The 25,528-nt window shown below is 37.6% G+C and overlaps 1 protein-coding gene across 12 annotated transcripts in view; it reads left to right on the top strand.

Moving 5' to 3' along the window:
* Nucleotides 1–25,528, top strand: part of LOC129575323 (MOB kinase activator-like 2) — a 108,101-nt gene that overhangs the window by 44,385 nt on the left and 38,188 nt on the right. For 4 of the 12 annotated variants that reach the window (XM_055458706.1, XM_055458707.1, XM_055458708.1 and 1 more), the window contains exon 2: nt 4,206–4,864. The exons of the other annotated variants lie outside the window; for them this stretch is intronic. In XM_055458706.1, the coding sequence (XP_055314681.1) occupies nt 4,689–4,864 (176 nt within the window). In that variant the 5' untranslated portion in view covers nt 4,206–4,688. The remainder of the gene's footprint in view (nt 1–4,205; nt 4,865–25,528) is intronic. 12 annotated transcript variants of the gene reach the window in all.

Below are 25,528 nucleotides of genomic sequence, written 5' to 3'. Positions count from 1 at the left end.
TGGCGGTTGTCGTGCCACAAATTACAGGTGCAAACAACACACACATAATCTTCGGTAAGACAAGGCAAAAAGAGATAGAGAAAAAAATGCAACACACATTATTTTTCCTAGGATTCGTTGTCGTTGCTTTTCAATTGGATTGCCTCAAAGTTTAAACGGTGTCTATCATATCTGAATTAATTATTCGTCATAACTTATTTCCCTTTGTTTTTTTCTTCTCTGTGTGTGTGTTTTTTCGGTCTACAATTCATCTGTTGCTTCACGTTCAACATAATTCTGCTTCACAGTCTCTGAGATGTGTTTTCTCAAGTTATTTTTCTTCTAGTTGTATTTTAATTAATTTAATCTGGCTGCGCGTCAATTTTGTTTTCTTCTCTCTCTGCGTTTTTTTCAGTTCTTATCGCTAATTTATCATAATTAAACTTTTATTTACTTTTTATTGCCTTTGATCTGCATACGGTTTTGATTTGCGCGCACGATGCATTTTGAACGCAATGTGCGCGTGAGCGCACGGTCGCCAGCCCCAGACGAATAGCAATTACATTTTTGTTTTCGATGTGTTTTGTTTGAACGCGATTGCATTTCAAGAGCGATAGACACAGAAATAGAGAGAGAAAGATAGAGAGAGAGAGAGAGAAAGAAAGAAAGAGATTATGTTCAGCCACCGCAAGCACAAGTAGTGATCCGTTACATCTTCCGTTAGTTTTGTGTGCTGTGTGTGTGATTCTTTTAATGGCCGCACGCCGCATTTCAATTCACCATTTCCACGAATTTAAAACTTCTTCTATTGCTCTCTATCTATCTCTATTTTGCCGGGTGTTGCGTTTTTTTCTTCTTCATCTTCTTCTTATTGTTTCTCTCATTGCTTTCAATTTGTTCCGTATGGAGAGAGATTGTGTGATTTGCACGAATTTCAACACTTTACTCAGTTTGTTGCAAGCGAGGAGAAAGAAGAAAATAACAAACATGCACAAAAAGAGAAACAGATTGAAAATAACGAATTCTAATGAAAATAATGAGACCGTTCACGCTTTAAATGTAGCTACAGCTTAATTCTGCTCACCCGTCCGCTAACTCGCCTGGCCAGAACAAATACACATTTTGCTCTCTATTTCTCTCGACATTCGAGAATTTTTCCGTTGAACTTTGCATAGTTCTATAAAAAATCGAAAGGCAAACGCTGTTGACGTGGGCGAATCTCCGAAGTTTTGCGTTTAAATGAATGAAGATTATAGAGAGGTGATTAAAATGAAGAAGAATATGGATGGAAGTGAGGTGATCCTGCTGCAGTTTACTGGCTTCACTGCAGGCAAATGCTAGCGAAATGTTGGTTTTTGCGAAATATTTTCTCATTTCAATTCATTTGAAATAATGATTTTGTTCAATTTCAGCGAATCATTTCAGTTCGTTGTATGATAGATAGATCGGGGAGAAGGGGACAAAAAATACAGTACATCCGGCAAATTGTTTCTTACGCTATTTTCGGAGAAAATCCATTTTGTACCAAGAAACTAGAACGCGTCTCTCGTTTGCATTCTGTAAATATTGCGGTTTCGTTTCAATTAATCAACGATAAGTCAATTGCAATTGCTCTCGCGATGCTAACGAGAAAACATGGTCATTTCAATTGCATTCATTGTAATGGATTTGGATTTGAATGCACGACTTGAAATGTTTTGTTTTGTTTGGTTTTAAATCAACTACTGTAGACTATGTACATATATCACCCGATAAAAAAAAGGCAGCGGTCGGAAGCTGAAAGTCACATAATTTCTGTAGTGATTGCCTTTTTGCAATCTCACCGCACATTTTATGCGATTGCCTCTTGAAATGCATGGCAAATTGACAATTTCTCTATCTTTCTTCCTCTCTCTCTCTCTCTCTGAGGCAGGAGACTACAAATGAGCATTACTGTTAGATTTTGATCAGCATCACGATTTATAATCAAACATCTACAATTTAAAATCTTTTTTTCTCCTCTTTTGTTTTATTCAATATTAAAATTGATTTTCTTTTTCGTTTAAAAGGAAGAAGAAGAAGAAAAAACAGTTTGCTGATAAACCGTTAGAAGTTACGATAATCTCTCGTGATACAATTTATTTGTCTTTCATTCGTTCATTTGTTCGGCAAGAAAGCTGTACACGAAATGTCAACGATCGAAAAATGCACGACGTGCCTCGATTTGCATAAAGTATTAAACTGGGAGGAACTTATCGATGATATTTTCAAGTTGTTTGTTGTTTTTGGCGTGTCACTAAAAATGGAAACGGCGAAATTCCGAATCGATCGTATCGTTTAAATTTTTATTCTCTCTCTCTTGTAAACAATCAATCGGAAAGTTGTTTCCTTCAATTGTCTTTCGATGAAAACAATCATCATCTACGCCTTGCGTGTGTGTGTGAGTGTGTTTGTGTGATTTTAAATTGAAATTTATATTATTTGAGATTCTATAAATTTTAATCTAATCGCTAGTTGTTGACATAATGATGTGCGTATGTAATTTCTTCTCTTCGTTTTTTTTTTCCTCTCCATTCCGTGATTATACACGAGCACTTTGATTAAATGGAGCTAGTTTTTGATCCGAGATCGAAAATGGATTATCACACAGAGTTTGTATACAAAGTGAATTGAGTACTCAGGGTGATAATAATCGAAGAAATGATTGAAAATCTGGCAATCATTCCATCGAAATTGAACGGAAAAAGTGATCAAATCAAACGAAACAAAAGTATGACTCGATTCACACTGAAAAATCATTTGGTTCATTTTGAGGTGTTGCGTCTATAAACCTAAATGGATTGCATCACCTCGCACAATCTGAGAGCACATTGTGACAGAAAAAAAAACAAAATCAATATGAAAACAATCAGCTGTTTACTACTGTTGCTGCGGTGATCGATGGAAAAATTGACCGAAATCAGCAGCTACGCAGAAATTGCCTTGGACTAATATACACAAACAAACAAAGTCATTTGTTTATAATAGACTTTTTTCCACTTCAAACGATTGAAATGAAAAATCATAAAACGCGAATTAAGCAACAATAGAAATTGTGCGAGAGCTAACGAACAACCGCACGACGCAAACGTCCAATAATATAAACAAATTGGTAGTCATGCACAGAAAATGCAGTGATTCAAAAAGTCATGAACCTGATCGCTAAATTCGGTTAATAGTTTTCCGAACGTTCGAAAATCGCTGCTGACTCGTCGCTGATGTTGATTTTTGTTTTTCAATCAGGAGCACAGCCACTGAACGTAAACAAACAACAAAACGAACAAAAAAAATGAATTATTGGCAGAGAAAGAAATAAAAAAATAATCGCATATGAATAATATTGCCTCAAACAAAAACCAGTGAATGTGCGTTAAAGAGTGTATTGATATGTGCGCAAAAAAAAACAACAACATACACATATTATAAATGGCAGCAGTCGTGGAATATAACATGAGCGAAGCCAAAAATATTGAATGGGTACAATTAAAAGCAAACAACAACAAAGAAAAACCACGACAACGACGAATGTTTTGTGATTTAATGTGCCGAGCTAGCAAGCGAGCGGGGCGACAGAGAGACGGTGAAACGAATGACGAAAGGGAAAATGTCGCAGAACGAAACGAAATCGACACTTTTATTATAAAACGATGTTCAATATGATTCAATGCACTCTTGATCTGAAAATAGTTTTTCACGATGCGGTTACCACATCATCGAATTAACGAAAGAAATAAGAAAAAAAAGATCTGTGGGCTCGAAAACAAACTTTTCATGGAGCTTTCAAAGCTGAAATTGCGAAAACCCTTTAACTAGAGGTTCGGTGATACTTGAAATTATGCAAATCAAACGCTGAAAATGGCATTTTGTCACTCGACAAAAACGTTGACGACGACGATGAAGAAGGCGATTTTTGAATCGTGTCAATTAGCCTCAATATAAAAACAAATCGATTGCAACACCGGATTGAGAGGTGCTTTTTTGGTTAAAAGAAGAAAAAAACAAACACACGCACACAAGAAATTTACAAAACGAATGTTGGCGCGCGCCAAATTTCGTTGCGTGTCTATTGTTTTGTTCAATTACCGACACAGACAGACGTAGAGAGACACATTCCGCCAATCATTTGCTTTCGACTAAAATTGCACCTATTTCACCTTCTTTTCTTTCTATTTCGTTGAACTAATTTTCTCGCCATTTGTTTCGTATAGACTAGTTAGGATGAACTGAACACGACGAAGAAGTTGAAAATTATACAAAAAAAAACGTGTTTAATTTTGCATAAAATTAGCTGAGAAAGACAGTGGAAGAAAAATAAACGGAATGTATATGTGAATGAGTGAAAACGAAAAAAAAATCAACGAAAAAAAAACAGTTTTTATTCAATTTAGCTGTCGAAGTGTTCAAATGAAATCGACACTCAGAAGAAAAAAATCAGACATATAAAGTAGCAGAATAAGAAGAAGAGAAGAAAAAAACCAACGAAAAATACTGCAAATTGCAGAAAACCTATTTTAGCCCCGCGCGTCGTCACACACTAACCGTCAACCATTGAAAAAGAAAGTGTGCGTGCGTGTGCGGTTGTTACTGTTATTTTGTTTTTTTTCAATATTCTGTTGGCTGGTGTGTGTTTCGTTTTGATTTCGAGTGCAAGAAACAGCAACACACATAAACAGAAGAAGAAACGAACAAACATGTTGCGATCGCCTTCACATATTGTAGGTCATGGTCCAACATCTGGTGGTATAATGGGCATACACACCCATCCATCGCCACCAGCACATGCTCGATCGTCACTGTTTGATTCATGTCATCGAAAAATTCGCTTGATCGGCGGAGGACCCGTTGCTTTTTTCGGCGGCTTAGTTGCGTAAGTTCATCTCACTATTTTTATTTTGTTTATTTTTTTACGTCTTAATTTAGGTATTGCCCTTTTTGTTTACACCCGATGTGCGTGTGTGATCATGTGCAAAAGTGATCGCATGCACGTTGTTTTTGGTCTAATTCAATCTTTTGCGTAAAATGATTCGATCTCTTTTGTGACCGCAGCACCAAGTGAAAGCCGTACGGATTCGATTTCAAACGCAAATTTTTCATTAGACCAATAATCAATTTAAAGAAACAGGAAGTGTTGCAAAAAGAAGAAGAAAAACGAAAATAATCGAAACTTTACCGCAAACATGATGGTGTGAACGAATAAAAAGCAGAACGATCGTACGGATCGCGTCTCTGGTAAAATGAAGACATTGTTTGCGGTGAAAGATCCGATCAAGCCATTGTTATTTCGTCGTGAAATTAGTTGCGAATTTATCGACACATTCAACGAAACAGCGAATGGACGATCGCACGCGCGAGCTCAATTTACTGCGCATCGCCTTATTTTGTAATTAAGACATATAGTTTTTTAGTTGAGTGCAAAACTCTTTAATGGTTTCGTGTGTGTCGCGGGTTTTATTACCGAAAAATTTACATGTAATTTCACACTCGTAATCACTCTTACGATGTGTGTGTGTGTGTGTACGCGTTTCTAATTCCTCCGGGGTCTATGTTCGAACTTCGATTTTCCTTTTCAACTTTTCCACTTAACGTAACAACGAAATTTGTGTGTTTTTTTCCCTCTTTTGCGTTCGTTTTCATTTTTTATGCACGTATCCACATAACATGTTCCGAAAAAGAAGAAGAAGAAGAAAAACATACGCAACAAATGGATTCGATTCAATTTGCCACCTAATGCATGATACACACTCACTTGCTGGCACTTGAAATATGAATGAATGAAGAGAAACGAGAAGATGAAAATGAAAAGTCAAGATAAACGTCCAAGTGCGCGCCGGCAAATCGAAAAGTCAAGAAAACCGATTATATCATAATATTTTCATTCGACGTGCGTTGCGAACCATTCGTTCATCGAATATTTCCATCTAGCATGTATGCTTATATCGACAACGACGACGACGGTGACGGCGGTGGTTTTTCGCGATCAAAAACCGATTGATTTTCAACGTGGCCGCGCGCATAATGTATAAAATCGATTTCATGAAGCTCGTCAGTCGGAGAGTCTCAAGTGTTAATTGAATTCTCGTCCGACATTAAAAATCAATTGCACGGCGTAATTATTAACGGCTACAGCTTAAATTGATGGATGATTTTGTCACGGTCTACGGTTCACACAACGAAATCTATTTCTCTCAAACACTAAAACGATTCGTTTCGTTCCAGATGATTTTCGGTGTGTCGAAGCCCGTATTGGAAATGAAAATCAAACAGTCAGATCAATGGTGCAAATCACATTTATTCAAGCCTTCACTCTTCGTGTGTTCGTGTGTGTCTCCTGCTCTCTCCCTCTCACACACGTGTTCGAACATTCTAGAAAAAATCACTACAATTATCTTATCCGATTCGGTGACAGATAATTTGTTTTTGGAAATAAAATGCAAAGAACATTCAAATGGCTTCATTTTCTTCTCTCGCTTACCTTTTTCTCTCTGATTGAATGCAAATACATTATAGCAAAGAATTGTGAACCATTGTTTTTATTTGATGTGTGTTGCAATCATAAATGGAAAAGAGCAAGCACGACGTTGATTCCAAGCAGGAAGAAAAGCGAATTAAAAACAACAACAACAACCAGCGAAAATAAAATCGCATTTCAACTACTCCGATACAATTCAAGTATCGTTGCTCTTATTCCGTTATGGTCATAGCGAAACATATATTTTTTTTTCGTTGCTGTTGTTGTTGTTCAAATTACCCGGCCATTAAAACAATGAGAACAAAGGGTTTACGTGAGCCAATTCGAATGCATGAAGAAAAATAACAAAATGTGTACACACACACACACACACACACATAATATGGTCATGTCGAAAAGGCAGGCACGGGACAGGCAAAATAAAAACTAACTGACTCTGGTCTGAAAAATCAACCGTGTTTACTTCGAACATAAACATATTAATTATATCACATGTGATTCATTAATAAGCAGCCAGTTGGAATTGTGTTTAAATAAACAACGCGTGTGTACACTGTTAACGCGTTGTGTCTATTACTGTAACTGCTGCTGCTGACGCGATTGAGAGAGAGATAGAGAGAGAGAGATAGATTGCGAGCACGAGCACGCGAGTTCGAACCAAAACGTTCAAAATGAAAAACAATATCAACACAATTTTCGGCATACTGGTCAATCCGATCCGCATGTGTTAACAAAACGAGCACTGCCAAGACAACGACTACGACGACGCAATTGTAATAATTACCATGATCAAAAAACATACCACAATAAATCTATTTAACATTAAACATGACAACAGAAGGGAAACGTTCTACTTAATGTCATTTGCGTGTGTATGCATGTTGAAACTCTTGGCCCGACAGCTCTTTGTTTACTTCATAGCCGAGCTGTGTGTGTGTACGAATAATGTGAGTATTGTGTATAGTAAGACGGTTTCAGTAAAATCTCGTTCGACATTCATGAATGGCGAATTTATGAAATTTTGTGTGTGCGCCTGTTTTTTTTGTACGTTTCTCGCGCTCTCTTTCCCTATCTCTCGAGACCAGGAAAGAGTTTTAAGCCTTTGCATTTCGTAACAAATTTTGTTAGCGGCAGCTGATGGCACCACATTCTTGCTGATACGTCACATTTCGCAGATACGTCTTTCATCAGCGGGTAAGAGGTATCGAATACATGACAACGGAAAAGAAGTTAAAAAAAACGCGATACTCACTCACTCACTTCTATGACGCATTTTCTATGCACGAGCTATTTAAACTGCGTATTCACATTGTCAATTGCTGAAAGCTGCTGCTGTGTGTGGCACTTTAAGATTTCGAAATGCGATTCCAGAATTAAATGCGCATAATAACGGTGGGTGAGGCGGCAAACAGATTAGAAAGTGATACACAACGCATACTCTTTTTCCTTCTATTTGAGCCAGTCAGCGAGCACAAAGAACAATAAAAACATGTACGCACGTTGTGCTTGCCACTTGCTTCACATGAATGGAAAAACGCATTTGTGCTGGAAGTGAAAAAAAAAATACACGGCAAAACATTATTCACGTAAATCGTAAAATAAGACGCAAAAATTGAAAAGGACATAAGTGCGTTTTATTACAAAATCATCCGCACACCGTGTTGATTTTTCGTTGATTTGATGGAACGATTGTGATATTGTGCGCAAAGAATACGCTTTCTAAAAACGAAGGGAAATGAATAGAAGAAAGAGAGCGAGAGAGAGAGAGCGACACAAGAAAACACATCGTTCATCCCACGCATACGCATTCAAAATATGTGAATGCGAGAGCAAACAGGAGTGAATTCAGTGCTTTGTTGTTGTGCACGCATTTCGTACCGACGAACGCAGTTCTTCTCTCAATCTCACTCTCTTTCCAGATGTGAGTGTGGCCCCTCGAAAGTGGAACAAGATGTGCGTGTGCACATGCCGATACTTCAATATTGAATTGATAACTTTTGACGTTTGCGGCTAGATCCTTTAATTCATTCCACAACAAAAATTTGATTGGCGTTACAACGTGGCACACCAAGTTGCAATATGTTGGCAAGGCAAATGCTCAAACGGTGCTCTCATCGAAGCACAAAAACACTCATGATCCTTGTCAGAAACGACACAAAAACTGTCCAAATGATGAAATCCTATCTATTTTTGGCGTGGAAAATGCGTGGGATGAATCTTTGAAGAAGCTGTTGCAAAATATTCAAATTGCGGCTTTACTGCAGCATGTTGCCATTATGAATGAACGGGCATCACACCGACCCCCCGACCAACTTGAAAATTCGCACAAAGAAAGGCAGAAAGATAGAGAGAGAGAGAGAGAGAGAGAGAGAGAGAGAGAGAGAGAGAGAGAGAGAGAGAGAGAGAAGAGAGAGAGAGAGAGAGAGAGAGAGAGAGAGAGAGAGAGAGAGGAGAGAGAACGGAAAAAGAATCAATGAAACATAAACACGAAATTCGACACATCATTAAGCAGACGAAATGACCTTTATTTATGGTGCTATCACTGAAACATTACGTGCCACCTTCCTTTTTCACTCTCCTTCATCACGATACTTATTTTATTTACAAATAATTTGCAAGATTACGGCATGAATGTCAGTTAGCCCGGTGTGTTTGACATGATAACGGCGCGTTCAGTGTCGTCGCATTCTTTATTTACATTTCGGATTCGGTGTGCCAGGTCACACTTTGATGGAATACTTTCGTTAAATTATTCAGCGTCAAAATAATAAATACTAGTGAGTCTCAGTCCATATTGGAAGTGTGTAAATGCACACGAGAAATGGGATGGATTTGACAAAACGAAAATTCGCTCTCGGTGTACTCGAAAGAGTGTACCACGTTGAGCTTCGAATCAAAAAGGTGAAACACTTAATGAGGCGCTCATTTGCATGCCCTTTCATAGGAATCTACCTCGTGCCAATGTCATCTCATCTCTTTTTCTTGTATCTCTATATCATTATCTCACTGTCACTCGTCACTTTTGCACACTTACCCGCTTCCAGTCGCTCAGTGAATGCAGACGCGCAAATTTTACGTCGCCCGAAATGCTCACAAAAACAAAAGTCAAGCGAGTTGGTTCAGTTGCGGATTTTCGCATCAGACGTTTTAACTTGATTTCATTCGGTGTTGCTGAATGATAACATAGCTTGAGTACAACATCAAACAGTAACCATATTCAAAGTGAACTCTCCGACCCAGCGCAAAAAAAAACAGTCAGTTCAAACAGTGAGTCTGTTCAAACAACGAAAGAAAAAAACTTAATTTATTCCGAAAAAAAAACACTGAACAAATAAACGGTGAAACAAAAGCGGATTCAATTTGATATTTATTGATCAAAATAGTTGAATAGCAGTTGTTGTTTTTTTCATTCTTCTATCCAACAGTCATCACAGCGCAGATGCTATTACTGTTTGCCTGCGATCTTGTGACGTACTAATCCTTATTGTGTTGCGTATAGCAGGTTCAAATGTGTGTAGCAAACATGAAAATATGGATCGTTGTTTAAATTCTTGATGTTTGGCTGATGATAACATTCGGGTCGCTCGCTCTTCAAAATGCTTTGAAATTGATCATTATCACACTCTCAATGGTGGCAATTTTTCTTCGGTCGAAGTTTTGTTTTTCCTCTCTTGTGTCTTCTCCATTTTAGTTGTGCTGTGCTCGGGTAAAAACGATTTCACGCCATTATATTATAATTTCAATGAGTACATAACAGAGAATGGTGAAAGTGCTCAAAAACCATTTGTTGAACAATCTTCAAGTTCATCGAAAACAATGGCGTTCGCTATATTTCTTCTTTTTTTTCTTCTTTTTTATTCAATTGGAAACTGCTTTGAAATGAAATTCACGAAAAAAAAAACGGAGAAGAATGAAAAAGAAAAATGGCATCGCTGGCGAAATAACTCAACATCTAATTATGCGAATGCGGCATTTTTCATTCAAATTTCATCGTTCGGTTTCACCGTGATTCTAAATCGCAAAGCGCTTGCCTCGCTCGTTCACCGATTCAAAGTGTTTCTTTTTGTTGTGTGTTTGCTTTTTTCTCTCTCTCCTTTTTATTCAATTTGAAGGTAAAAATTGCATTTCACTTACTTCTTTTTGTGTGTTGTATTTGTATTGGATGAATGACGTATATAAACGATGCCCATATTGATGGATCACATGAGAAGCTATTGATTGTATGTATGCAAACAATGGGAGCTCCATAGTATTCTGGTGATGGTGAAACGTAAAATGGGCCACACGATCTCTCTCTCTCTCTCACCAGCGATAAAATGTCACTTTTCGAATGGATTTTCAAATCAGCGTCAAGCGATATTTGTCAAAGCGAAATAATAAAAGCGTATGTTCAATTAACTAGTGAGACTTTTATTCATCTCACCAGCAATTTTGTGTCATGCACTCACAAAATTGAAACATGTCAAATGTGGCATTCACATGCAGTGAAAAGACGAAACAACCATGTTTACAATACCTCGGCCACGTTCGATTTCGACTGCAAAATAAAAAAATAAATAACAAGAATAAATGTTCATTCGACAAATCAAGTCATATCTGTTGACGTGTGTATACGCCTTATGCCATGTCGATCCTGCCATGTCATCCGTCATTCATTCCATGTGTGTATGTTTGCAAGCGTTTTGTAAATGTTGCAAGCATTCAAAAAGCGTGCACAGGCAACCGCTATTTTTTTTTCGCTGGCATACAACTCAAGTAATTAGATGCTAACATCCGGCTCATCGGTCAAGTTTCATCGTGTGTGCAATTCATTCCTTTTTGAAATGCGACCAGGAAATAACAATTTATCGACTTTTTCTGAGCGGCAAAATTGAGTTGGAGCACAACACACGATAATTTTGGGATTGATGCCAACCGAAATTTGTGCGGTTTCGTGTCGTCGCCGACGTCTTGTTAATGAGAAAGAAACAAAACGTTTTATTTGACAAAACGCAATATGGAAATTTATAAAATAGATGTGTAACACACAACTAAACGAAAACTGTAAGCAATCATTCTGAATGAGAACGCATTTTACAGTTTGTGTAATATGCCCCCTCCCCCCTCCTTGCATCAATGGGAAGGAGATGAACGAAGCGACACGGTGTTCAATTGAACAGGCCCTCAATATGAATGATAGCAAATAAGTTGGGCGAACACACGCGAAAAAGCCATTTCATGATAAACGAACAATGAAAATAGCACGAATTCATGGATTTTGCCGTTTCTCTCTCCCTCTCTCTCTCTCTCTCTATCTCTCTCTCTCTCTCTCTCTCTCTCTCTCTCTCTCTCTCTCTCTCTTTTGGTCTCTGAGTTGCTAGCTCGAAATATTATATCAACATCGTATTCAATCAACAAAATAAATATTTTTAGAATTCCATGTTGAATAACAGGCGAATGCAGTGACGAACAGCAGAGCGAGAGAAAAACGAGGCAGTTCTAAGTATTCTGTAATCGATTGCGATTGCGTTAGTCCGATTTTTGGACTGGCAAAACTTTTGGAATTCAGTTAATTACAGAACAGCGAGTGACTGTCTCCCTCTCAATCTCTCACTCTATCTCAGCCTCAAAACCGGCCAAATTTCCACCAGAAAAAAACCTGCAGCTCGATGAAATCTTACAAGCGATCGCACATTTTCGAGAAGAGAAGAAAAGCAATTTTCAATTAGCCGACGATAAACATGTAAATAGAGATTAAAACTGTATCTTACTTTTCTTTGTCTTCCGAAGTGAAAAGAAAAGAGTTTCGTTTTTCTTTGTCCTATCTGCCTTTTTATCTCCGCCCGACCATTTTTTTTCTCTCAAAAACTCCGACTGCGGCAATCGAAAAATTGAAGCATTAATCAAAACCAAATAATTTCCACTTAATCCACATTTAATTGGTATTTTGTTATTCGACCCAGTGTCTGGCAATCACGCGTTTAAAATCGATACATAGAGAGAATGAGAGATGCGAAGCATAAATTTAAGTCACTGTTTCTACACTTTACTCTTTCCAAACATATTTATTTATTCACACCAAATGGCCAACGCATTTCTCGTCTTGCCAATCAAACTTAACTCACTCACTCTCTCTCTCTCTCTCTCTCTCTCTCTCTCTCTGTCCCTCTCTCGGCGTGCACACACGCGCGCCCAAACATACCCGAAAAACATGGATTGTGTAATGCATGCACAAACAAAACGAAAAAAAGCACCAGACAACCTCTCAGTCATTTCACAACCAATTTTTACCAATCCATCATGAAAATGAGCATTTTTCAGTTATATTTTTCCTTCTGTTTTGGTCCCAAAATAAAAAACACTATGTTTTGTCTCTTTTTTCTCTATTTGCCTCGATAATACTATAGATTTTCTTTTTGTGCTCGATGTTTTGTTTTGGTTCCATCATATAAAACGTCTGAATTTATGAATTTATCTGTTTGTCTTTGGCCAATTTAAACATATTTTTTCATCGTTTCGTGGTGTGGATTAAATGAATCATGATTACTCACGTTAACGGGGCCAAATGATTTAATTGAAGACGTGCACGCTTACGTTATGAAGCATCAAGCAGCGCGAATGTCAATCCACTGAACGTATAAAAAAAACCAAACAAAATGAACAGTAGCATAAGCGGATAAATGTGTGCACACCGATAGAAAAGAAAGATTTTCAAAGTTTATATTCATAAGCCAAAGGGATTAACGTTTATGATAAAAGTGTGGTTTTTTTTTCTCAGTCTCTCTCTGTTCATTGTTTAATGCGGTTTTTAAACCAAACCGAGGTTACTGCATCAAAACGTAGTAACGAAAAAATAGCGCGCACACACACACATAACAAAAAGAAAAATAAAAACCGAGTAGAAGAGAAGAAGACGTAATAAAAATCAAATCATATTGAGATGTAAATATAATGGCATTGAAAATTTTCATTGATATTTTCTGTGGACCGAACGAGATGCAAAAGAATTGGAACGAATTGAGGACAAACCATCTAAACAGCACACAACAGCAGAAGAGAGATAGAGAGAAAGAAAAAGAAGAAAAATTAGAGCACTCTCTTCCTTTATTTATTCGATACAAAAGGCCATCGAATGCCGAGTACAATATTCATGGTGGCACGATTTATATTTCGCCAACAACTGATGAGAACACGCGAACACTGACAAAACACCAACAGAAATATTCAAATTATTGTTGATGTTGTCTCTTTCTCTATCCATCTCATGTTTTTTTTTATTGTTGTTATTTGATGACAAAGTCCCCATATTGCTCTTTTACAAGCCTTGATATTTTCAAAATGATTCTTTGTTCATGCGACCATAACAACAACAAGCCACTCAACACACAGAAGAAAAAAACACACACAACAATACAACAACGACGTCGTTTCTGCAAATGCCGTTTTCGACCGTTTTGTCTTTTCAATTCCCATCGTTTGCTGTTGTTGTTGTTGTTTTTTTTTCATCATTTATTCCCCATTGTCATAACGAGCGCCATTCAATAAGCATCTATTTATATTCTTCTGAAACGATAATAATAATATCAAAGGCAATAAAATGCCATTAATTTTTCGCCCGAATTTTATTCATTTATGGAACAATCGCCGAATAAATGACAAATTGTTATTAATAAATTAAAATCGGTGTTAGCGGGTCATGCACGTTTATTTTTTGATGGCGTTGATGACGATGCTGTGCGATTTTAATTCCCCGAGCAGCCGAAAAAAAAACGTTTGTTTGATTGAGTGCAAACCAAAGAATGCAAAGAGAACAGAAGAGAGCGAAAAAAATTTATGAATAAGGTGTTGTGGTAATTAAAAAAATTGAGACCGTTGTTAGTGAGTCAGCGTCAACGATGGCCACCTTAGCATATCAAGAGAGAAGTGTGGTGAGATGCAATTCAATCAAAGAAAAAATAAAGAAATGAGATAGAGATGAAAAGATACGCCAGCGCTTGACCTGATAATTCACTCATTTATCATTGATAGAAACCCAAGTGAACATTGAAATTCGAACTGCGGGCGTGCGCGAACGAACGAACGAGTGAGCAAGAGCGTTCGGTTCCCAGTAAAACGAAATAGTTACCAAATCATCGCCATCCGTCAGAACCCAACGAATACAACATTTACTCTTTTATTATCTGTTATTTTTATTGTGTGTGGAAATATCGTTGTTGTTTTTTTTCTACTTCTTGTTCTCATGTGTAGCAGTTTAAATGAAAAGAAACATCTCAAAGAAAAAATGTACACACACTCACACACACGCAGCCACATCGAAACTATTTTATTGTTATCTCACTTAACATTACCGCGCTCTACTTGCTTTTCATCATCTCAGCACAAAATATTCTCTTGGCTCATAATCATTACACGCACACACACACACACACCAATTTCGATCGTCTTCATCGTCTGCCCGATGGAATAACGTTCATTTTATGGGCTATTGTTGAGTTTGTACGTTTTGTCTTTTATTTTCTGTTGTTGCTCTTGCATTTTAGTTCTTTTTTTTCTTATCTCCGAGTATGTGCATTCGTTTGTTGGCCGCCACACAGTGTCAGGGCGGCCTCTTAACGCTCACTTTAGCGAAAAAAAATGTTTTTGTTGCTCACTAAAACATTTGTGAAACAGCCGTTACGGTTTTTTTCGCTTTGGACACGGTCAACACGCATAAAGTACACAACGTTCGACGGACGAAGAGCGAGAGAGAGAGAGAGAGAGAGAGAAAAGTCTATACGTATGAAAGAAAACGAAACGGTTTGAAGTCAAACGACTCACACACACATAAAAAAAGAAGAACACAAACGTAAAAATGAAAATCAACAGAAACACTGAGAGGAAAAAAAACTACGTACCATGAGATAAAAACCATAAAGTTATACGGAATTGGTCATTGTTTGTCGAAGCGCGACTCGATGGCACTTCAAAAAGAACCATTCTCGTCTTTTCGATGCTGTTACCCGAATGCGTTTTTTTATTCACTCTGGACGTAGTTGTCTATATAAGGAAGTGCATCACATGCAGCTCTGTCTTTCTCTCTTTATCTCCCTTACTCGCTCTTGGCTCACATTTCTGAGTGCTGAAGCATCGTTTTTTTCCTTCCTTATCTCACCAGATAAAAAAGTACACATCCGAAATGCCATACCCGCTGTGTACACAATTGCGTAAGAGTCCTGAGAGAGAGAGAGAAATAGTTTCGTGTCGGCGACGTGCACGTATGAGCACGAAAATTCTCTTCCTTATCGCTTGATTAATTCTACATTTTGATCTGATTTCACCTTTTTTTGTTTTTCGTGTGAATGGAAAGGACAGAAGATAGAAACACACACACAACCATTCAAAGCACCTGATGGAACACAAAATCAATGATTTTAATGTGTGTCATGCAGTCCATTCACCAAAGACAATGGAGCAATATTTGAAAATGAACTGCGTAATGTGTTGTTGAACAGCATCGAAATGCTTGTCAAATAGAGGAACGCACGCACACACACACACAAAAGCATAGCTGGAGCGCTGCTATAATTAAAAGAAAGCCGGCAGAGGAAATTCTATCGTAAAAACCGTTTTCGATAAACGTACAAACAAAACGAAAATACCATATGAGAACTGAATGTGATGAAGAAAAAAAAATCAAGAGAAACGTTTTTTTTTCTCGAACGAAAGGTAGTTTGGTTGTAATCTAATTAGGAATTTCGATAGTTTCGATGTGGGAGAGTTGCGATGGAGTTTTTCGATAAAAAACATTTTGTTGTTGTTTTTGTTTGGTTCTTTCTTTTTTCGGTTGATTTCTAATTAAAAGACCGCACATCGTGACTTTGTCTGCCTGCATGTTCCTTTTGTTCAAATTGTGGTGTGAGCGAGAGTCGGTGTATTTTTTAGCCTATTTTTGACGATGACGCCAGACAAGCAACCATATTCAATCGTTTTTTTCTTCTGTCTTTGAGGAAATGTTGGATCGGTGTCGATTTTCGGTTGAGTATCATTGCGTTAGGTGTAAAACCAACCAAGTAAACACTTTGCATCGGAAATGTTTCCTGTTTTATTTGACAGAACACAGCTTTGTCTCATCAAGTGAGTTCATACAGAGAGAGAGAGAGAGATAGAGAGTGTTTGGGGTAAACAAGAAACAGCACAAACACACATATCCGAACATCGACCTCAATTGTATTGCTGCAAACGTCATAGTTCCCTAAAGAAATATGATACACTTTTTCGCCCGAAGAGAAATACACACACACACACACACACACACACACATTTCGACACAGAGCAAACAACTTACATGGAGAAATGTGCATGTCACTGTGTAACCTTTGCGCATTGGTTAAATTAAATGATTTGCCATAAATAAGCACAGTGCTGTGTGTGTATATATGTGTGTAATTCCAATACACATCCTGAATGTTGCTTGAAAGTTGAAGTTCATTTGCCCGACATCGGGTCATTAAAATCACTTTGGGTGTCTATTACAAATCCATTCGAGAGTCGTTCTCTCGCGCTCTTACTCACGCTTTCCTCTCGATTGCTGTGAAAATCCCTAAAATTACGAAAACAAACATCAAAACAAAACAACATTAGCAAGGAGAAAGATGAAAAAAAAACCACTGTCGACAACTCATAAACTATATGGTACATTCAACTGCAAAACAACCATTTTCGACTTGTTGCTATCGAACTAAGCGAATGGATAGAAAAAGCAAGCCACAACACTCACACCCGATGCAAGAGCCAACTTTGTCGATGCATAGCATCGCTTTGTTTTCGAAAATGGAAATTATTGATGTTCTGTGATATTGTTTTCAATGGCTTTTTTAGTTGTTCGTTTACAAAATACTCCCAATATGCGATACTAGATGCTATTAGACTTGAGACTTCAGCGCGTCGGCACGTTGTGCGTCTGCAAAATTCGACATTTTCGTTTAACTCAAACAATGGAATTATTACTGAAAACTTATTGAGGGTAGACGACGAGAGCACACTTGATATTTCAGTGACCTTTAAAATAGTTGCATGCACATTAGTATTTGATTTGCTAGTGCAACTTTATCTCTGAAGCTGAAAGTCCAACGCAAAAAAGAAAGAAACAACACTTTGTGTGTGTGTGTCAGTGTGATATAGCCAGAGAGAGAGAGAGAGAGTGAGAGTGAGAGACGAAGAAAACGGTAAACAAAACACAATAATCTCAATTGATCAGTGTGTATCTTCACCTTTGCTGTAAACTGTATGTTCAACATTCCAATGACTTTGCTGGAGCCAACGGCAAAGGAACTTCTCTTTATCGCACGTTTTGCATGAATAACATAACTTTTTGCCTCTGCACAATTGTTGATGAGATATGGCTTTGGCATTGCCAGCATACAGTAGCATGCTCTCGCACAAACACAGACAGACACAGTCACATAGTAACCCACACAGAGAGAAACACAGATCCACTTGACATTGTTGACAAATGCATTTCGTTCAATTCGGCTGTTATCACCTCCAGCCACTCTATTTGATTTTAATTTCAAAATGCCAGCAGACATTGTGAAAACTCTGCTACAGGCCCTTTCGCTCTCTCTCTCTCTCTCTCTCTCTCTCTCTATCTTGCTCGCTGCATATGTATCGTGTTCGATAAATAAATAATATATAAACACAGAATCTACACGAAGACGACGATGACGACTCACAGACACAGCCGAAATAAAGTTCAGAATTTCCCGTCGATTCGCTTTCAATGCCACTGAGAGATCGTGCATTCATTCAACAAAAACAAACTTCTCGTTCTTTAAAATATTTTTTTCTTGCTGCTGCTGCTTCTTCTGTTATTAGCACTACATGAAATGTAGAGCTACTAATCTGCTTTTTTTTTTCGTCTAGATACTTTTTGAGTGTTGAAACAAATTATGGTGAATTTGAATTTTATGCTCATATTTTTTATTTAATTTAAAACAGTGGCAGTAATGACAAATAGGTGCATAATATCTCAAAGCGCCAATCAAATTTTTATTATCAAATGTTGTTTAAAAATTACATTAATTTTTCGTGTAATATTTTCTGTGTCTTGTACAGAATTAAAGTGATTTTAGATTCAATGCTCATATTTTTTATTTAATGAAAAAAAGAAATAAAACCAAGAATCTTGTAATTCATTTTGCAAATAAATATATTACTTCAAAGTTACTTTGATGAAATACATTTTATGTAGTGCGCCAAAAAATAGTTTGTTGTGAAACAACAAAATAGATTAAGTAACTAAAAACTCAAGAACGCAGAGCGGAGCGAAGCGAAGCTCTGCGGTCTTGTTTTTTTTCTACTTTTAGTGAAATAAAAATTCTCTCAGTAGCAGCTAGTCGGTTTCGAATGGTATGGAAAATGAAACAAGGTGTGGTATAAGAAAGGAAAGACGAAAAATAACACCCATACACTAAAAAGTCCAAAAAACAGAACAAGAAAACGGAAACTCAAAACATAATGGAAGTCTCCGAAACAATTAAATTCAGTGGATGTAATGAGAGAACACGAGAAAACATGCACCACGTTCAATGGCTATCGCCATTCCATTTCCAATTATATAGTATGTGAACATTAGAATTTTTGCCACAGTGCGCAGCAGCAGAAGCAGCAAAAAAATGATTAATGTTTCGTTTCCGAGCACTGGTGGTGGTGTGCGTGTTCAATAGTTTCACGTATATTTATCTCGATGTATTATCAATGGCCAAATTTAGCTTCGATGACTTGCAAGTCAACGGTTTTTCTTTTTATCATGTCAAAAGCAAACAACAAAAGTTGGTTTCAAGAAATGCGGGCTCGTTTCTTGTGTGTTTTAACGTGCTAGTGTATTCCCACGCAAAATTTTACTCGAAAAGAAAAATGACACATTCCGAGGCCGGTTAGAGGATGAGAAAACGAAAAACCAATAACAACGACCATACAATTAAATATTGAAACGGACTTGTGTATTTTGCTGGAAACTCGCAAAATAACAATCGATCTCCGAAAAAGATGAAAAGGTTTGTGACACGAAAAAAATTGGAACAGATGTTCACACATTTTTTTGTTGGTCCAATCTCAGGTTGACACTGCAAACAATATCGTGTGACAAAGTTGATGCAAGCGAAAGCGGTTTGAACATGTTTGCAGCGATTAACGAACATTCAACTTTTTGATAAAAGTTGGATTTTCCCGAGCAAAAAGGACGAACGAGCAATTTTCTGCGAGTAAGCAACAAACTTCCAAGTAAACGGTTTTTTCTGCCTGCTCGGTGCCGTTGTTTCCACTCGCTTTAACGATTAAAATGAAAACTTTACATCGAAACATGTTTATTTACTTTATATATATTTTTTTTGGTTCTGTGGCGTTTTATTGCAGCAATATGGTCTGTTTATTTTTCCAAACCGACGTTATGAAACATTTTATTGGATTTTCGGTTTGGAGCAATTGATTTTTATCTTACTCAATATACACTCTATTGTTCGTCGGCTTCAAGTCGGCACACTGCTCCATTCTGCTAAGCAAATGTTGACTGAAAAATGTTGGAACCGTTTTTCAGATCAGCTTGAGCATAAAATAACAACAACAATCGACTCGATAAACAGATAGAGAAAATAATTACTTGGTTTTTAGAAGCTCGGAAAAAAGAGTGAGCGAGAGAACGATGTGAGATGGAAGGATGTTGCAAAAGTGCTTCTTATTAAGTTTCGAAATTGAATTTTTGGTCAGCTTAAAATGCGAGCCATAACGCGCTTGACTCGCATAAATTTCGGTTTTCCGAAGCGGAATTGATTGAACGGGCAAGCATGGTCTTAAAATAATACTTGAGCATTATTAGATGAGCGCGCGTTTGAGACTCGTCGCTTTCAAATTGGCCTTTATTGATAGAAAGTATTAAACAGGACCTAAATATACTTTAACATCACTTGTTTTCTGCCTTCAGCAATGAAAACACTCCTTTTTCTCGCAATGAAAATGCCACAAGATGTCAATGAATTTGATTATTTCATGCAAAGAAATACAGAAAAAAGAAGGATAAAAAAAAATTGGAATATCCAAAAAGAATATTTGGAATGAGTTCTAGTTTTTATTAAAGTGAATAATTAAACTGCAAGCCAACATTTTTAATACTGTGTCTTCATTGGCCGTAATTGCGGGTCGAAATTTCAAAGTGCTGTAACGAAAGCGGGCGACACTCAAAATAATGTAGATTTTTCGCTTGTCGACATGTTTCAGTTGTCGAATTTTAATTTTCTCGTTCAGTTTACCGATTGGTGATGTCTGACGTCAACTGTAAACTCTTTGTGTGTCACTTCAGATTTTGTTGGATGTCAAAATAAAAAAGAAGAAAGAAAAAAATAAATCGGCATATCATTTATCGATGTGACTGGCGTGTTACGAATGACATACTCACACACCGAATGCTGTACATGATCTCGATCGACAGCGAAACTTTTGAGATGAATTCAGTTGATTAATCACCGTCTGATTTGGAGGCGAAGGAATGAAATGGAAATATATACACACATAAATCACAAAAATCTTAATTAGATGCTGGTACTTTCTCCGGAGTTTCTTTGTGTTTCGGTTTGCTTGCAGAGGGCAAGCTGACTTAAGCGAATCGACTCAAAAATGAGAGGAAAACACACATCGAGAGAGCGAATTTTGTTTTTCTTCTCTTTTCTTTTTACTAATGATGGACATTTTTTTGTGTATTTACAACGTACAGCCAAACTGAAATGTAGCGAATAAAAACCAAATAAATGTCCATCAATCACATTCGAAGCGCGCTTAAAATGCACTGAACTGTGTGTGTGTGTGTGTGTGTGTGTGTGTGCTCGATCGCGATTTCGCCATCGAATCCATTTCGTTTGCGTACGGAATATAATTCATTTGAATAGTAAAACACCGGTCTTAATGGCCAATCAAAACGGTAGCGCGCACACGACTATTTTCTTCTTTCGTTTGATTTTTGCCAAGGGCAAAGGACACAGTGACACGATATCATAAAACGAATGGATTATGGAAACGAGCACCAAGTGACTAAGACGTCGACAACAACAACAACGAAATGACGACGACGTTGACGAATGAAGCAAAAATAAAGAGTAAACAGTGAACTATAAAATCCAAATATTATCCGAAATTTATTGACGTTGACGATGTATTTTGCATGCATTCGTTAGGATCCATATGCACACATCAAGTAAAAGTAATTTATTCATTGACCTGAAAAACACGACGATATAAGAAATAGCGGTGCTCGTGCACTCACTCACTCACTCACTCACTCACTCGCTCCATTCACAAAGCACAAAACTAAAAACAGCAAGAACGAACGACTCGTATTCAACGCGCAAATAAGGTCAAGAAAAATAAGTGCCTATCATTTTTTTGTTCGTTTCATTCTTCGCCTTCGTCACGCCGCTGCTGTTCGTGTTCCGTTGTTGTGTAGTTTTTTCCTCTTCTTTGTTTTTTGTTATTTTTGTGCAGAGCTACTGTTTATTGCGCGCTGCGCGAAAGAGTGAGAGAAAACATTTCGCACTTCAACCACAAAAACGCACTTGGCTCCTAAATGGTGATGACAGTTGAGTCGCCCATACCGAAAATCGAGCCACTCTCGTTCACGACCATGCACACGCATTTAGCACATAGCACCATGACGCACATTTGCACGTGATTGAAAATGAGCATAAAATGCAAAATAGACACTTTATCCCGCATATGGTTGGGTGATTTGCGCGAGTTGCTAGTTGGAAACTCGTGTGTGTGTGTGTGTGTGTCTGTGAGTGAGCGCCCGGCCCTGTTATTTCCATCAAAGTCATTTTGGCCACCTTGTTCATATCGTTTTTTTTCCATTTCGTTCCGTCTTCTTGTACTTCTGGATTTATTCTTCACGTTTTTTTCTTTCTTCTGCTTTTGCTTTGGTTTAAAGTGCCATTTTGCCCATTTTTCCATCAATTTAGAGGTTTTTCTCCTTTGTTACGGCACACTGAATTGAAATAACAATAACATCATAACAACAACACACAGATTTTTCTACGAACATTGTGTGCTTGCGTTAATAATCAGAGCCACGATTGCGTGGTTTGTACGTATAAAGTTTTTCAATGTAAACAGCAACAACAAAAAATTCGAGAACAAATAGCGCCAAATAAACGTTGGTCTGGGCCAGCCACACGAAAAAGCACGGCACGTTGTCAGAGTAAATAGTTTTCGTATGTATATGTTCGAGTTATAGCAACACCGATTAGGCTATAGTTATATGCCTACACAATTCATTTGTCAGTGCGGTGTTGGTGTGTGTGTGTGTGTGTGTGTGACGAAAGTCAAAATCACGAATTTTCATGTGCTACTTACGTTTTACATATTGTGTATTTTCGGCGAATACACCGAGCACTCAATGAAATCAACATCATCCAAATTGGTACATATCTTTCTAGCATAAAAATGAGGATGTATCGCGCTTCGGACGGTCTCGCAACCACTTCCTTCTTCAATTTGCTTGTTTTTTTTCTCTCTCGTGAAAACGCAAAAATTTTATGCCGGACTCACTGCGAAAATAGTTGATGATCAATGCACTCAATTCGAAAATGGTGGATAATCAATAAAATTGGTGCGCAAGCGAACGTGAATTATCCGGTAACGACAAAGCAATTATTTGTTTTTTTTTCACATTTGTCGCAATTGGTTACCGCCGCTACACGGTGCCGTAGCCATTGCCGCTACTGTTGCTGCTATTACCATCGTCATCGCACAAAATCCGAAATACGCTTCGAAATCTCGTGATTAGAAAACTTAATTATCCAAAGTACGTGGCCACGTTCTCGCGCTCGCGCTCGCATTTATATATGTATTTTGTTCATTCGAAGAACATGGTGATATCAATTCCATTATTATTAATTAGATCGTTGCGAGTTGTTATTTGGTCGTTGAATAAATGGCACACGACCACGTACAAACACTCACATACATACACATATACCATATAGAGATGCCCATTACGAAATCAGTAGAAGTCAAAAGGACATAATGAACCGACGCTATGAAATTACGATTGCAATTTTTCTCTACCTCTTCGCCTGATGAATAGAAACAACATGATGACGCGCGATACTAGCTGGTTTGAATGTTTATTTTTTTGTTTTCTGGCAGTTTCTATGTTGCGGCGCACTTTTCTGATTTTAGCCAATCATACCCTCATGTAGGTATATGTATATATCATTTTCGAGATCATCCGATTTTGTTTTGATCACCGGATGTTTTCTATTTATGAACTTCACTGTCATTGGACCATAAATAGAGAAAACATATGGACATTCTCAAACAACCGCTAGTTCAAAATGCGCTCTATCTTTCTTTCATTCTGCGAACGAACACCTTTTTCTGCAAACAACCGCTAACTAATGATGGGGTTTAATTACGCGCCAGAACACAAAATATACAAAACAAACTGTTTACATTATCAACAGAAATGTGAGTGTGTGTGTGTGTGTGCGTATTTTGATCGCTCTGGGGAATCGGTTGGTATTTGCGTCATTAATACACGTTCCTTTGCAATTTGAGAGAGAGAAAGAGTATGTGAGTGTGCATTTAATGAAATTAGACGAACACACCTCTTCTCTTGGTGCTGCACATTTCGAAGTTTATTGAATGTGATTTGGAATTGTGCATCGATGGATTAAAAAAAACGGAATGAACGAGTGAAACGAAGTAACAATGCAGTATGCATCGAACAGAGCCTGGCTTCAGGCCACCACTATTGTGGCGCTCGTTGCGGTAGCCTCGGTAAGTAGCGTCGTTGCCAATGGTTGTCAACAACCCTATCGGGAGACTGGCACATTCGAAATTGTGCCATTTTAAACATAACCTCAAAGTTTGTTGTGTCAAGTGCAACGCATTGTTTCCCGTTGTTAGATATTAGTGCAATAAAAGCTAAATTTTTTTATTTGCGTTTTTTTGATAATAAAATGAAAATGTGCATGTTACACCAACAAAAAATCAAAAAGATGAGGTTATGTTTGAAATGACTCGTCATGACACACACAATGGCACATTTGAGAATGTGCCAATCTCTCGATAGGGATCATACAAATGTCAAACGTAGTCAGCTTGTCAATTACAGCCGGGGCCTGGCATCGAACCCACTCCTTTTTTCAAACGATGCAAATCTGGGTTAGTGAAAATGTAAAATTTAATTTTCACATGCAAACCAAACATTAGAAATGCATTTCAATTGATAATGTCGGGTGGCCTGACTTCAAGAGCAAGTATACTTTCGTCCAATCAACCGATTGGAAAAAGGTAGCCGAGACCCATTAATGGGTGTTTCATAACCTTCATTCCAGAGAGAGAGAGAGAGAGAGAGAGAGAGAAAACTAAATAAATAAATGCAAAACCATTTTCATACAGCATTTTTTTTGTTTCTGTTGAGGAAAAAACGAAACGTTTCTCATTTTTTTTCCTGTGTTTTTTGTATGTGCCATTATTTGTCACGACAAACGCCGAAGAGGACTGTGAAAAAAAAACCGGGAAAAAGAATATTAAGTTTTTTGGACGTCATTTTTGGGCTGGAAAATGAAACAAAAGCCTATTAATGTTGCAGAAAATATAATCAATAAATGCCGAATTTTTCCGTGATCACTTACGCAATCACACGTCTATTTGCTTGATATAATTCCGAGGAAAACATTGAGACCAAAAATTCCGATCGAAAAAAGAGGAAACAACACACAAACAGAGGTATTGCACAAATGTTGGGCCATTTCGTTAACGAAACTGCGAAAGACAGCCCACGTATACGCACACATACAGCAACCACTACGGTGAATTATGTGAAAATGATTAGTATTGCACAATTTTTTTTCCACCATAATGGCTGGAAATGGCAAACAAAAGCAGCAGTGACCAACAGCAGTGGCCAGAAGCAAAACACATGAACCGAGAGAAAAAAAATAATAACAATTTTCAACGATAATTCCCATTTGTTGTTTGGAAGATTTCGTTTTACATGCACACACGTAGAGAGAGAGAGAGAGAGAGAGAGAGAGAGAGAGAGAGAGAGAGAGA

The sequence above is a fragment of the Sitodiplosis mosellana genome, unplaced genomic scaffold (assembly GCF_009176505.1).
Source record: "Sitodiplosis mosellana isolate CC-2019 unplaced genomic scaffold, AAFC_SMos_1.0 Smas_scaffold_6166, whole genome shotgun sequence".
In the NCBI taxonomy this organism is placed as follows: Eukaryota; Metazoa; Arthropoda; class Insecta; order Diptera; family Cecidomyiidae; genus Sitodiplosis; species Sitodiplosis mosellana.
The sequence above is the reverse complement of the archived record's forward strand: the minus strand, read 5'-3'. Positions and strand labels throughout refer to the sequence as shown.